The 15,721-nt window shown below is 44.5% G+C and overlaps 1 protein-coding gene across 1 annotated transcript in view; it reads left to right on the forward strand.

Moving 5' to 3' along the window:
- LOC137370639 (probable phospholipid-transporting ATPase IM) overlaps window positions 1-15,721 on the forward strand; it is a 440,540-nt gene that overhangs the window by 241,917 nt on the left and 182,902 nt on the right. Inside the window, exons 13-14 of the mRNA XM_068032731.1 lie at window positions 6,155-6,363; window positions 14,662-14,705. Coding sequence (XP_067888832.1) covers window positions 6,155-6,363; window positions 14,662-14,705 — 253 coding nt within the window. The remainder of the gene's footprint in view (window positions 1-6,154; window positions 6,364-14,661; window positions 14,706-15,721) is intronic.

Genomic DNA, 15,721 nt, shown 5'->3' on the forward strand with positions numbered 1-15,721 from the left:
CAAAATTGTCAGTTTATTATAAAACAAGCCTTAACCAGTAATGAAGTAAAGCATAAACACACAGATTGAAATATTAAAGTTCCCTTTTAACCTTAGCCCCTCACACTCACACACACACATACACACACAAACACATAAATAAAGGGATTTTTGATGTTAGAGCTCTATTACCAAAAAAAACACTTGGGCGGAATTCTCGCTCATTCTCGAAGAAACAGCAGATGAGATATGTTCTGTTCCAAAACTGGCATACAGTCTGGTCTCCGAGTATACATAGACAGGACACTGGGATCTTTTAGAACAGTTTTCAGGTTGCGTTGAGAATTAATTTAGCAGGCTGTTCTTCAAAGAGATGAGATGAGTTGACACAGTGGTCTTCTCAGGGTCTTTTAGAGAGGTGCTGGAAAGCTGAGCTGGGTTGTGGGCTCCTTCCTTGGGAATTCTCTTCTCTCCTTGGCAGTTTTCTTCTCTTCTTGGAAGTTATCATCTCTCCTTGGAAGTTCTCTTGCTTTTCATACAGTTCAACTCCAGCTCAAAACAATTCAAAAGTGAAACCAACAACAAGAGGTCAACCTCCATCAGTCTTCACCTGTCATTTCTTTGTAAACAACTTCTCCAGGTGTCCAAATTTCTCTGTTGTTTATTGAGCTGGAAGTCAGGTGCTTTCCCACGAAGACTTGTTGTTGTCGCTGGAAGTCAAGTGGTTTCTCAGAAAGGCTTATTTTCCTCACAAGACTTCTCAGAACCCTTTTAAAAAACATTTCGAGGGACTGTTTTTCAAAGTCAAGTGGCCTTTGCATGACCCCCTTTGAAAAATCCCAAAGTTTATCATTTCTTCAATCTTTCAAAAATGATTCCTCAAAAAATATATTTAACAAAAAACAGAGGCACTATTGTAACACTTTCTTGACTGTGTTCTGTTAACTTGAAGAATTGGAGATCTGCTGCCAGTCTAAAATGGGCATTGTGATCAATCCATCTGTTACAGAAACTGCCAATTTTAATTTCTTTTACAAAGTGATTCCTGACAACGCAGCCGGCCACTGATGTCATCAGGCTGCGCCAAGGTGCGCAGATGGGCTCCTGCTCTCTGCGCATGCGCAGCGTTCCAACTTGCCAGCACTGGTTAGCGCATGCGCCGATGATGTCATCGCTTGACTTGTGCATCTTCGGGCAATGCACCTGGTCGGCCTCTGCGCATGCGCTTTCCGGCTGCTTCACTCCCCCCCGCCTCGCAGCTCTCTCCAGCCGCTCCGCTGCTCCCCTCATCACTCTTTTAGGCCGCTCCGCCACCCCCCCCCCCCCCCCTTGCTGCCCTCTCTGGCCACTCCGCGCTCTCCGCTCTCACGCCATTCTCTCTGGCCACCCCGCTCCCCCCCCTCGCCGCTCTTTGTGGCCGCTCCGCTCCCCAGCCCCACCCCCCCGTTCCCGACCCGCTCGCTCACCCCCTCCCCGGCCTGCTCCGCTCCCCCCGCCCCGTCCCCGACCCGCTCAGCTCCTCCCCGTACCCGGCCCGCTCTGCTCCCCGCCCCCCCGTCCCTGGCCCGTTCGCACACTCTCTCCCTCCGGCCATTGTGTGCTGCCATGTGTTTAGGTTAGGTTGCCCTCGTGTGATTATTTGAACAGCGCCATCTTTAGTCCTGGCAGCTACCTGAAGTCGCAGACTGTGCAGCATCACCTAGTGGTAGCGTTATCAGCAAACGCAGCCTTTCTTTTATTGGTGGCCAATCCATGCCACTTTACATCCTAGCAGCAAATTGTAAATTTACCCTCTTAACTCCAACCAATATCTATGTTCGCATTAAAGGTGCAAACTAAAACTGCTCAAAATAGCCACAAATGTGAACCACAAAAGAACCCAGTACTTTCAATTCATATTCATTCATATTATTCAATATGTTAAAAAAGTTGTCTGAAGATGTGGCTTACAGAAGAAATTAGGAGTAGTATTAGATCCAAAGAGGAGGCATATAAAATTGCCAGAAAAAGCAGCAAGTCTGAGGATTAGGAGCAGTTTAGAATTCAGCAAAGGAGGACAAAGAGGTTGATTAAGTGGGGTGTGAGAGTAAACTTGCAGGGAACATAAAAACTGACTGTAAAAGCTTCTATAAATATGTGAAGAGAAAAAGATTAGTGAAGGCAAATGTAGGTCCCTTACAGTCAGAAACGAGGGAAATTATAATGGGGAACAAAGAAATGGCAGAACAATTAAACACATACTTTGGTCTGTCTTCACAAAGGAGGACACAAATAACCTCCCAGAAATGTTAGGGAACCAATGGTCTAATGAGAGGGAGGAACTGAAGGAAATCAGTATTAGTAAAAAAAATCGTGCTAGGGAAATTAATGGGGTTAAAGGCTGACAAATCCCCAGGGCCTGATAATCTACATCCCAGAGTACTAAAAGAAGTGGCCCTGGAAATAGTGGATACATTAGTGGTCATCTTCCAAAATTCTGTAGACTCTGGAGCAGTCCCTACAGATTGGCGGGTGGCAAATGTAACCCCACTATTTAAAAAACGGAGGGACAGAAAAAACAGGGAATTACAGACCAGTTAGCCTTACATCAATAGTGGGGAAAATGCTGGAGTTTGTTATAAAGAATGTGATAGCAGAACACCTGGAAAGCAGAAGCTGGATTGGACAAAGTCAGCATGGGTTTACGAAAGGGAAATCATGCTTAACAAATCTACTGGAGTTTTTTGAAGATGTTACTAGTAGAATAGCTAAGAGAGAACAGTGGATGTGGTGTATTTGGATTTTCAGAAAGTTTTTGATAAGGTCCCACATAAGAGGTCAGTGTGAAAAATTAAAGCACATGGGATTGGAGGTAATGTACTGGCATGGATTGAGAATTGGTTGACAGACAGGAAACAGAGGTTAGAATGAACGGTTCTTTTTTCCGCGTGGCAGGCAGTGACTAGTGGGGTACTGCAGGGATCAGTGCTTGGGCCCCAGCTATTCACAATATATATTAATGACCTGGGTGAGGGAACTAAATGTAACATTTCCAAGTTTGCAGACGACACAAACCTGGAGGGAAATGTGAACTGTGAGGAGGATGCAAAGAGGCTCCAATGTGATTTGGACAAGTTGGGTGAGTGGGCAAATGCATGGCAGATGCAGTTCATGTGGATAAATGCGAGGTTATCTACTTTGGTTGTAAAAACAGAAAGGCAGATTATTATCTGAATGGTGGTAGATTGGGAAAGGGGGAGGTACAACGAGACCTGGGTATCCTTGCACACCAGTCGCTGAAAGCAAGCATTCAGGTGCTGCAAGTAGTTAGGAAGGCGAATGGTATGTTGGCCTTCATTGCAAGAGGATTTGAGTACAGGAGCAAGGATGTCTGCCGTTAAACAGGGCCTTGGTGAGACCACATCTGGAGTATTGTGTGCAGTTTTGGTCTGCTTATCTGAGGAAGGATGTTCTTGCCATGGAGGGAGTGCAAAGAAGATTTACTCGGCTGATTCCTGGGATGGCAGGATTGACGTATGAGGAGAGATTAGGTCAACTAGGCTTAAATTCACTAGAGTTTAGAAGAATGAGAGGTAATCTCAGAAACCTATAAAATTCTAACACGACTAGACAGGCTAGATGCAGGCAGGATGTTCCCGATAGCTGGGGAGTCCACAACCAGGGGTCACAGTCTCAGGATATGGGGTATGCCATTTAGGACCAAGATGAGGAGAAATTTCTTCACTGAGAGGGTGGTGAACCTGTGGAATTCTCTACCGCAGAAGGCAGTGGAGGCCAAGTCACTAAAAGTATTCAAGAAGGAGATAGATATATTTCTTAATGCCAAAGGGATCAAAGGATATGGGGAGAAAGCGAGAACAGGGTACTGAATTAGACGATCAGCCATAATCTTTTTTGAATTGCGGAGCAGGCCCGAAGGGCCGAATGGCTTACTTCTGCTTCTATTTTCTTTGTTTCTATGTTTATTTTTAAACTGAGAACTGGGATTTAGACACCACAGCATGCTGCATTATTAACCCTATTAGCTTGGTAACAAACAAATGCAAAAAAAGTGTTTTGACAAAGGACAATTTAGGTATAATGTTTAGTGTGTATGGGTAGCTGTCCTGTTGCATTGCAACTGTCTGAGGCTGAACCAGACTGCTAACAACCTTGGTGAATTTCTGAATCACACCTCCCCGCCATCACTAAGAACTCCTATTTCCACCTCCATAACATCTCCGACTCTGTCCCTGCTTCAGTTTAACTTCTGCTGAAACCCTCATCCATGCCTTTGTTACCTCTCGACTTGACTATTCCAACACACTCCTGGCCAGCATCCCACATTTTACCATCCATAAAGTTGAGATCATCAAAATTCTGCTTCCCCTTTCCTAACTCGCACCAGATCCCGTTTACCCATCACCCCTGTGTTTGTTGACCTACACTGGCTCCCAGTTAAGCGGTACCGCAATTTAAAAATTCTCCCCAGTTCTAATGAAGGGTCACCGACCTGAAACATAGGGCTGAATTTTGAGGCTAACGGCGAAGTACCACTGCCAGGGCCAGAAGCAGGAGCCAACCCTGCTTCGGCTGGCGGCGGGTCCCAGGGTGACATAATGCTGGCAGTGGCCAGTTAAGGTGCTGCCATTGGGGCTGCTGCCCAGTTAAGGATGGTGGCCCACCCCCCACTAGCCCAAACAGAGGGCTTGCAGCTCAGCAGTGCCACCGCTAACAGAGACTGCAACACCAGGGAGTGGGCACCCTCCAAGAGGGGCAAGTGAAGTTCACACTTCTGGCAGCTCAAAATATTAAAATTTCCCACATTAACTCTGTTTTTCTCTCCACAGTTGCTGCCTGACCTGCTGAGCATTTTCGGCATTTTCTGTTTTCATTTAGGGTGTTATACTTGCCCGTCTACAAAGTGAGTTTTTTGGTCTTGGAAGTCGGGATCACAAGATAATTAAAGATGAAGAAAGTCATTTAGCCCAGCTTGAATCATTCAAGTAGACAGATCCTGATGCCGCTCCCTTGTAGTATCCAGTTGTTTCTTAAATGATTCTATGCCTTTGCCTCCGCTATTCTGCATGTTTATTCAACACTTCGTATGAAAAATTTATTTTGGAACCATAATTCCTCAATAGTAGATGGGACAGTAGGATATTATTGGAGATTACCTGCCGCTAATCTGGATTACTAGTCCAGTGATTTTACCACTACCCCAGTGCCTCCCCTATTGGTCAATTGCATTGCAGAAACCAAGCAAATAGGCAACCTGCAAGTTTTTAAAATTTCTCATATGCCTCTCCAGGACAGTCGGGATCCACTTACCTTTGACAAGGAATGGAGTGATTGTTTTTCCCGCACCTCGCCCACTTCCCTCCTCTCCACTTGAGTTAGGTGACCTAGCCCTGCCGTAAATGGAACATCAACCCTCCGAATCTTTAAATGCCCTGATCTTGAGAAATAGCTTGGGGCTAGGTGTAGAGGCAAAGCAGGCACAGAAAATTCAGAGCCACTGACTCTTGTAACAGATTGGTAGAAACTAATTAGATCTCAGAAAACAAGCATCAAGATATGATTAGAGACAAAATGAGATAGTTTTTAATTTACATAAATAAATCTTTAGATCAGTAACATTCAAGACATGACGCATTGGTCATGCGTATGGGATGAGAATCATCCACAAATATTGTTGACTTGATTGTAGCTTTGTGAAACTAAAGTGATGTGGTATTTCAGATTATAGATAATACTACTTCTCATTATGACAAAATGTAGCATACTTCAGGCATACCTTTCAGCTCAAAGGACAAGTATCACCGATTAATCACCGTGGCTCATATCTCTTGGTGTTCAATAACATGCAGGCATTAAAAGACAAGACTTATGCTAGGGTAAAGAAACAAGTTTTGATTAACCTCAGTGATTTTTTCATCGGTTTAGACCTTCATTTTCACTGCTCCAGCAAGTCCATCATTTTCTGCACCAGAACTGATTAAAGTATGAGCAGTTCAAGTATACGTTAAGAACACGACTTATTGTAATACAATATACATCATTAAGAAGAGAATAAAATTTAAGAATATGTTTTAATCTTACTCCTAAAAGACCCAATTGTTTTATTTTGCACAGAAATTATCAATGTTTTAAAGAAAATAATTGATTTTTCTACTGTTTTTCTTTTTTTCACTAGTATTGAAATAATACGATTGGGCAGCAGCTTCTATATTGATTGGGATAGCAAAATGTATTACCCAAAGAAGGACATTCCTGCATTAGCACGTACTACTACATTGACTGAGGAGCTTGGACAAATCCAGTATATATTCTCTGATAAAACAGGGACTTTGACACAGAACATCATGCAATTCAACAAATGCACAATTAATGGCAAAATGTATGGTAAGGAACTGCAAAATGCATTTAGTCTAGATGCTTCTGCAAAGCATAATGGAGAGGAATTTATACAGGATTTTCCTCATTTTTTTATTTGTTTGTGGGATGTGGGTGTTGCTGGCAAGGCTGGCATTTATTGTCCTCTAATTGCCATTGAGAAGGTAGTAGTGAGATACCTTTTTGAACTGTTGCATTCCATGTGGTGCAGGTACACCCACAGTGCTGTTCAGGAGGAAGTTCCAGAATTTTGACCCAGCGACAGTGAAGGAACAGCAATATATTCCCAAGTCTGGGTAGTGTGTGACTTGAAGGGGAACTTGAAGGCGATGTTCCCATGTGCCTGCAGCCTTTGTTGTTTTAGGTGGTAGAGGTTGCTATAGCTTCTTTGGAAGATCATTAGATCCCCTGAAGGAATGTCATAAACGTTAATTTGTATTCAGTTGCATCATTTGCCCAGGCATTCCATTGATCTTCCACTAAAGTTACGGCAGGGGATCCAAACAATGCCCTCAGAAATTCCAGGCAAATCAGACTGGCACATTCAGTTCCTGTATGTCATTTATTCGGTTTTACACAAACTGAGTCGTTCCTACTTGTATATCTTTACTTTAATACAGTTGTAATGTGAATATGGTCAACCAGTTGGATCACTGTGCAAAGCTATTCCAAATTTGTGTCTAGGCTGTAGTATCTAAGAGTTCGTGGACAGTGAGACTGTCCCTCGCGAGCACATCTGCAGTAGATATCTCCCATCCAAATCTGTCTGGCTCAGAGTCTTTGTGCTGATGTGTGCGTTGGAGACACTCCCACAGTTAAAGGAGGGGTAGCGTATCTGAACAGTTTGCTCCAGACTTTAGTCACACCTCTTGGAGAGGTACAGGTTCAGGGAGGGGTGTGACCAATAGTGTGCTGAGTAAGGGGAACCCAGGGAGATAGAAAATGAGGATCCACAGAAGCTGGTCCTATTAAACAAGTACAATGTACTTCTTACTTGTGAGGGGAAGGATAAAGATTGTTGTAGTATTGTGAATTGGAAAGAGGATGGTGATAGACTTCACTTCACTTGAGAAAGTGGCTCACAAGGTGTATAGGCATCTGGGCTTTATAAAGAGAGGCATAGATTACAAAAGCAAGGAAGTTTTGGTGAACCTTTAGAAAACACTGGTTCGGCCTCATTTGGAGTAATGTGTCCAATTCTGGGCACCACACTCTGGTAAGGATGTGAAGGCATTTGAGAGCGGTCATAAGGACTTTAAACTAATAAATGGCAGGGAGAGCTCAGGTGGAAAAAGTACTATTATTAATAGTTCAAAAATAAGAGAATAGAATAACTGTCAGAAATTGTATTTTGGGCACTGTAGGTCAAAGTAAAACTAAAAGATGGGTTGTGATTAAACCGGTAGAAAAAATAATACGTGAGTGAAACATTCGAGCTGAAGGACAGGTTAGGGTATGTGTCCCAAATATGCGTTCTTCATAGAAACGCATGGAGCATAAGGGACAAATTGAATGACTTGCAGGCACAAATTCAATTTGGAGGGTGTGATATGGTAGCCGTTACTGAGACAAATGCAATATGGTCAGGACTGGGAACTAAATATACTAGATTATATGGTCTACTGGAAAGATAGGGAAAATGGTAGAGGGGAAGGAGTAGCATTAGTGATTAAGCATGAAATTAGTTCAATGATGAGAGGATATAATGAGAAGTAAGCAGGCAGTGGAGACTTTATGGGAAGAATCAAGAAATAGAAAAGGATTTAAGACCAGTGGGAGTTGTGTATAGGCCCCCGAGTAGCAACTGTGAAGTGGTAGATTGCATAAATGTAAAGATTAGGCAAGCATGTAGCAAAGACAGAGTGGTTATAATAAGAACATAAGAAATAGGAGCAGGAGTAGGGCGTTCAGCCCCTCAAGCCTGCCCCGCCATTCTATAAGATCATGGCTGATCTGTCCCAGGCCTCAACTCCTCTTTCGGGCCTGCTCCGCATAACCTTTGACTCCCCAAGATTTCAAAAATCTGTCTACCTCCTCCTTAAATACATTTAGTGGCCGAGCCTCCACAACTCTCTGAGGTAGAGAATTCCAGAGATTCACCACCCTCTGAGAGAAGAAATTCCTTTGCATCTCAGTTTTAAATATGTAACTTCTTATTCTGTAACTATATCCTCTAGTTCGAGATTCCCCCACCCAGTGGAAACCTATTCTCAACATCTACCCTGTCAAACCCCCTTAGAATCTTATATGTTTCAAAAAGATCACTTCTCATTCTTCTAAACTCCAATGAATAAAGGCCTAACCTGTTTAGCTCTTCTTGGTAAGACAACCCCTTCATTCCAGGAATCAGCCTAGTGAATCTTTTCTGAACTGCTTCCAGTGCTAGTAATTCCTTCCTTAAATATGGGGACCAAAACTGTACGCAGTACTCCAGGTGTGGCCTCACCAACACCCTGTACAGTTGTAACAAGACCTCCCTATTTTTAAACTCTAACCCCTAGCAATAAAGGCCAAAATTCCAATTGCCTTCCTAATTACTTGCTGTACCTGCATGCTAACTTTTTGTGTTTCATGCACAAGAACACCCAGATCCCTCTGTACTGCAGTATTTTGTAGTCTTTCTCCATCTAAATAATACTCTGCCTTTTTATTCTTCCTACCAAAGTGGATGACCTCACACTTTCCCACATTGAACTCCATCTGCCAAGTTTTTGCCCACTCACTTAACCTATCTATATCCCTTTGCAGATTCTTTGTGTCCTCATCACAACATGCCTTTTCACCTATTTTTGTATCGTCAGCAAATTTGGATACACTACACTCTGTCCCTTCCTCCAAGTCATTAATATAGGTAGTAAATAGTTGAGGCCCTAGTACCAATCCTTGTGGCACCCCACTAGTTACGTCTTTCCAACCTGAAAAAGACCCATTAGTCCTGACCCACTGCCTTCTGGGTGTTAGCCAATCCTCAATCCATGCCAACACATTACCCCCAATACCCTGAGCTTTTATTTGTGCAATAAAATTTTATGTGGCACCTTATTGAAAGCCTTCTGAAAATCCAAATACACTACATCTACCAGTTCCCCTTTATCCACTCTGCTTGTTATATCCTCAAATAATGGGCGATTTTTACTTTCATATAGATTGGGACAAGTAGACTAGCACAGTCAGAAAGGTAATGAATTTCTTCAGTGGATCTGGGATAGTTTTCTGCAACAATGGCCAGGATTTCCCAGCCCCTTTGCGGACAACCTTGGAGGCAGGTGTCTGTAACTTTGTTCCCACGTCATCACACGGGTGCAGATTTTACGAGGGACGGACGACATTTTGAGTCGAAAGGGTGCATGGATCTGAAAACAAAGTAATTAAGGCAATTGACCGGGATTTTACAGGTCTGTCTCCATTTTGCACAAAGTGCACTGAAGACGTGGAGCATCAGAGCCCCAGCAGGTATATCAGGGCAGCAAAGAGGCGGCAGATCATTTCAGTGCTGAATTCGGCAGCTGTCCGGTGAGGCAGCGTGCCTTCACAGGAAGGATAGAGAATCACAGCCGTAGCACATTGTTGTGAGGAGGGGGAGTTCAGGTGCAAGGGCTTTGGGATTGTACTTCCACCGTGCCATCTGGCTTCTGGCATTTGGGTGGATTGAAAGGGGAGTTAGAGGGTGTGGGGTGGGGTGGTTGGAGGAAGCGTCTGGGAAAGTGGCCTTGATAACAGGAGTGTCTACCTGCCATGGCATTGTCCATTCAGGAGGCAGGTCCTCCAGACAGAAGCAATCTCATGACCACTTGCAGAAGCAACTTCGGGGTAGGGAACCGGGAGATGGCTGCAGAGGGGACAACAAACAGGCTCCAGCACAAAAAAAGTACCCTGTAGCAAGGGTGTACATACAGAAGTGAGCCACCTCCAAGTGACAGAATGGCAGTGTCATTGAAGACTGCGCCTCTTCTGATCATTGTGCCCTAAAGACAGATGGGATGCCAGTGATGGTGAAGGTCACCGCGGCCCTTAACTTCTACGCTTCCAGTTCATTCCAAGGATCCACTGGAGCTAAGTGTGGCATTTCCCAATCAGCGGCACATCATTGCATCAAGGTGGTGACCGATGCCCTCTTCAGGAGTGCCAGCCAATACATCCATTATCGCACTGATCCAGTCAGTCTGAGGGAGCCATCAGTTTCAGGGCTATCGCTAGATTCCCCCAGGTGCAAGGTGTGATAGATTGCATGCATGTGGCCATCAAGGCTCCCACAGGCCAGCCAGTGGCCTTCATTAACAGAAAGGGCTTCCATTCCATCAACGTCCAAGTGGTCTGTGACCACTGCTAATGGATCATGCAGGTGTGTGATCAGTACCCTGGAAGCAGCCTACATACTCAGACACTCCCAGAAACCCAAGTTTTACGTACTCCCACACGCCTTCAAGGTTGAACTGTTGGAGATAAGGGCTACTCATTAAAGAGTTGGCTACTAACTCCAGTGAGGAACCCTAGAATGGAGGCAGAGGAGAAATACAACACCTGCCATACGGTGACCCCTGACTATATGACTCCTGAAGATGAGATTCAGGTGCCTGGATCACTCCAGTGGCACCTTTCAATATACCCCAGCAAGGGTCTCACGGATTATGGTGGTTTGCCATGCTTTACACAACTTGGCGCTGCAGCATGGGGAGGCCCTGGCCAATGAGGATATAGTGGAGTACGATGCATTCTCAGACGAGGAGAATGATGAGGAAGCTGATGAGTAGCCGCACCATCCTGAAGGACAGGAGGGACCGCATGGAAGGCACAATGACATAGGCAACAGGGAGGCTCGGGAGGCTTTTATACATACGAGTTTCAGATGGCCCTTCCTACCTCATCCTTTCAATCACATAAAGGTCCATCTTCACCCTCCACTGTCGCCGTTATGGTCCCTCCGAAACAGCCCTTGGGCAAGCCAAGGTACTCCTGTGCTTCCAGAGGGCCGCCAGTAATAGACGGGAATGTCGACATAACACAGAACACCTTTAGTACAAACTTAACCGGACACAAGAAGTAATTCCTTCACAATCGATTCACCCATGAAGCTCAAGTGCATCTAGTGGGTTCTCCTAATTCTCATGAGTGCCCCTACATGTTGCTTCCCTTCGCTGCCAGCTGCAGTGGAGGCAGGCTACTGAACGTGCTGACCTATGGCTTGGGATGATCTTGGTGACTGTCCACTGGCTGCCTGAACCCTGGAGCACAGGTGCATGAGCCTCCTCTGTGGTCATGGCAACTTGAGGCACTGGAGTCAATGGCAGAAGGGTTGAGGAGCCACTATCCACACCAGGAGAGTCCTGAAAGGAGCCCCAGATGCAGAAGGCAATTGCTCCTTTTCCCTTGCAAGGCACACTTGTACCTCCCTGCTGACCTGAGGTGGATGAGGACCTGGTGGAGACTCCAGGCACCTCGTCCACCTCTCTCCTTGCCACTATTACATTTAGCTTATGGACAAGGCGATGGCATGCAGGTCTGTGTACACCTCCGGCTGGCCTGCTGGAAGCAGCTCTCCAGGAGGAGGATGGAGGAGGCCACACGCACAGACAAGAGGGAAATGGCAGACCTCATGGATGGACTCCTCCACTGTCCGAGTCAGGGTGCACATACCCTCCGGAATCTCCACCAGGTCCTCACGCACCTCAAGCTGTACATCTAGCATCTGCCACCTTACTGACAGCTCCAGTGGAATGTCTTTAGCCTGGGGCTCAGCATTGGCCCGGTCTCCTACACTCATCTGAGTGTCTGTGGGTGTCAGTAAAGGAACGGCGATATAGTTCCAAGTCAGGATGGTGTGTGGCTTGGAGGGGAACTTGCAGGTGGTGGTGTTCCCATGCATCTGCTGCCCTTGTCCTTCTAGGTGGTAGAGGTCGCGGGTTTGGAATGTGCTGTCGAAGGAACCTTGGTAGTCGCTGCAGTGCATCTTGTAGGTGGTACACACTGCTGCCACTGTGTGTCAGTAATGAAGGGAGTGAATGTTGAATATGGTGGATGGGATGCCAATTAAGTGGTCCTGGATGGTGTCGAATTTCTCGAGATGTGAAGAAAACACAATATGCCAAATGAGAAATATTAATTAACGGTTGGAAACTTACATTAGACCTTTAATGGAGAAAATCCTACAGTTATCTTTTTAAAAACTGGCAGCCAAGATGGCCACCACAATTTGCATCTGAAATATCAGGAGATCAAATTGGAGACAAAAGTCTAAGAAAAAGCCCAGTCAGGACAATGCTTTGGCTATCTGGGTAGATTATCCAGATCACTCTCGTTAGCGGGACGTTCAAAGCAAACTTGAGGTATTCATAAGCAGAAATGTCCCTCTTAGGGAGAAACACTGACAATCCCACCTGAGAGAGATTTTGTGTTTTAGACTTTGGACCTAATTAAAAACAAAGGGGATTGAGAGAACCATGTGACTGTCTCCCCAGGCTGTTTAAAACTGGGAGTTTTATCACACATCAAAGAGACAAGCAGTAACTGAAACTGAGCAGCAGCAGAAGGCTGTGTGCTTCCCTCTGTTTATCTCTCTACAGAAACATCAAGTTTGAAAACCGTCTGCGACTGTGGACCCTACAAGTCTGGAGATTGCTACAGCCAGAGACCAGGGGAAGAGAACCACCTCAAGTCTGCCTTCAAGGAAACCCTGAGCAAAGTGCACTTTGACCAGCCAAGGATTTCAAGAATACAGCTTCATCCAGAAGACCACCAAATCATCCAACCCCACCGACGGTGTATTTAACTTTTATTTATTCTGGACTTTAATCCAACCAAAGAACCTACTTTCCACTTTTTAATCTACTTGTGCGTGTGTGTGATTCTCATGTGAATGTGTAGCGTATTTGTTTATCATTTTTTAATCGGATTTAGATTAAGTAGAATAAATTTACCTCTTTTCTTGTTTAAACTCAAGAAAGTGTGTCCGATTGGTTCTTTCACAATCACAGTAAAGGTAAAAGGTCAAGCATTCACTGAGGTGGTAAGCACAACCTCTGTTTTTTTTAAAAAGGAATAAACCCTGTTGCGGTCAAATAAGAGGAAGGGCAAGAGGGGCGACTGTGTCACCCCTCCTCACCTGGTCGTAACAGTGTTGTTGGAGCTGCACCCATCCAGGCAAGTGGTGAGTATTCTGTCACACTCCTGACTTGTGCCTTGTGGATGGTGGACAAGCACTGGGGAGTCAGGAGGTGAGTTACTCGCTGCAAAATTCCCAAACCTCTGACCTGCTCTTGTAGCCACAGTATTTATGTGGCTGGTCCAGTTCAGTTTCTGTTCAATGGTAACCCCCAGGATGTTGTTTCATGATGACTGCTGGAAGCTTATTGCTGGCTATTTTGCGTTACTTGGAGTTCAGCCATCTGTTTTTGAAGGCGGATGTTAATACTTTTCTTGGTTGTTCACTGAGTTCAAGTCCATATTTTAGAGTGAGGCTTCTCTCTCTCTCTCTCTCTGTCCTTACATGGCAGTTTGTAGGAGCTGTCTTGGGAACTGGACAAGGAGTTGGAAAACAGCTTTCACAGATCTTTAGTTGCATTGGTGGGCTTTCTAATCCCTGCTTCACATAGAGCTATTATAAAAGCAAAATACTGCGGATGCTGGAAATCTGAAATAAAAACAGAAAGTGCTGGAAAAACTCAGCAGGTCTGGCAGCATCTATGGAGAGACAAGCAGAGTTAATGTTTCAGGTGGCACTGACCTGAAACGTTAACTCTGCTTCTCTCTCCACAGATGCTGCCAGACCTGCTGAGGTTTTCCAACACTTTCTGTTTTTATTTCACATAGATCTATTTTTGGTGCACACAAAAAAGTGCACATTGCACAAGAAGCAGTTTTCTACAGGATCATTTGTGGTGGATAGCAGAACTCAGATGTGATTGGAGCTGATGGATGCATCACCTTAAGGTAAGAATAGAAATGTAAGGAAGGAAACAGCATTTTATTGATTCCAGTTTGTTGGTAGATAAAATTGGAGGGTTACTTGCTATCAGCTTTTCGGTGGTATCAAGTTGGAGCAGTGCATATGTGCTGCATCTTGGTGCTGTTTCCTCAGTGTCAGATGCAGATCATTACCCATGCTAACCTCCATTGTCTTTTAATTAGGACTGTCTAGTTTGACCATATGATTCAAAGTGAAAAGTTTATGCATTGTGGGATCTATGAGTACGTTCAATAAATCGTATTGAATAGAAAAATTTAAATTCTTTTACATTGAAAGAAGTATTACATTTAGAATATTTTTGTCTTTACCAAATGAAAAAATTTCTCGCTTTTTTGTGTTTACAGGTCATGTATATGATTTTGCTGGGCAAAGGACAGATATTACAGCAGTAAGAATGTTTTCCTTTATTCTAGATGTATTATGTTCCACATAACATAAAGTAAAAATAAGTATGTAACCATGTAACTCATGCTACAATTCATTCTCTACACAAATTGGAGAGATGTGACTGGGCTATCAGACTCCTACAGGATTGTGACCAAGGCATCATCACACAATAATACTGATGCAATTTCAATGACAACAGCAGAGTCTTCGGGATACTGGCAATGGGGGTCCGATGAAGGGTCACTGACCCGAAACGTTAACTCTGCTTCTCTTTTCACAGATGCTGCCAGACCTGCTGAGTGGTTCCAGCATTTCTTGTTTTTATTATCTTCGGGGTACTGGTTTGATACTTAGGGCAGGATCTTAAACTGCCATTGGGCATGGGAACAGAGGCGGCGGGCACACAAAATGGCATGGTGCGGTTGTCTTGGTGCCAATCCCACTTGCCTGCATCCTGGGTTTCTGACATTTTGTTCATTGTAGGCCTCCTGCAATATTGGCAGTGGCCACTAGGAGCTGTGGAGATGGATGCTCATCCTTTAAAAGGACAGCGCCCACGACAGCAGGCAGTTAATTGGCTGCCCACCATGAAATTCCAATGGGGGTCCAACAGGGGGCTGAGGTGTTGTCTCCCTCTGCCTTCCGGCCCGCCGCCAGGACCCCCATTGCCAGGATAAAATCCCAGCTTTAGTTGCACAGAATTAGAAAAAATACAAATGAAACTACAATCATGCTTTGAGTTTTATTTTCAGTAATTATAGCTTTTTTATATCTTATTTACTGAACTAAGGTTGTTTGAGCATTAGGCTGTGGAAAATCACTCACCAACCCATTAAGACCCAGAGTGGATTTGTTCAAATTCTATTTCTGTATTCACCAGGGTCAAATTTGTGAAATTTTTGTCCCTGTTTGCAATGCTTCAGACTGCATCATTTTCCTTCATTACCTTCAATTTTTACTTAAAAATAAAGATCTTTTGGCTGAGGTGGTCCAGTGGTACAATATTTTGGGACCTTG

This window comes from Heterodontus francisci, chromosome 1 (genome assembly GCF_036365525.1).
Source record: "Heterodontus francisci isolate sHetFra1 chromosome 1, sHetFra1.hap1, whole genome shotgun sequence".
NCBI lineage: Eukaryota > Metazoa > Chordata > Chondrichthyes > Heterodontiformes > Heterodontidae > Heterodontus > Heterodontus francisci.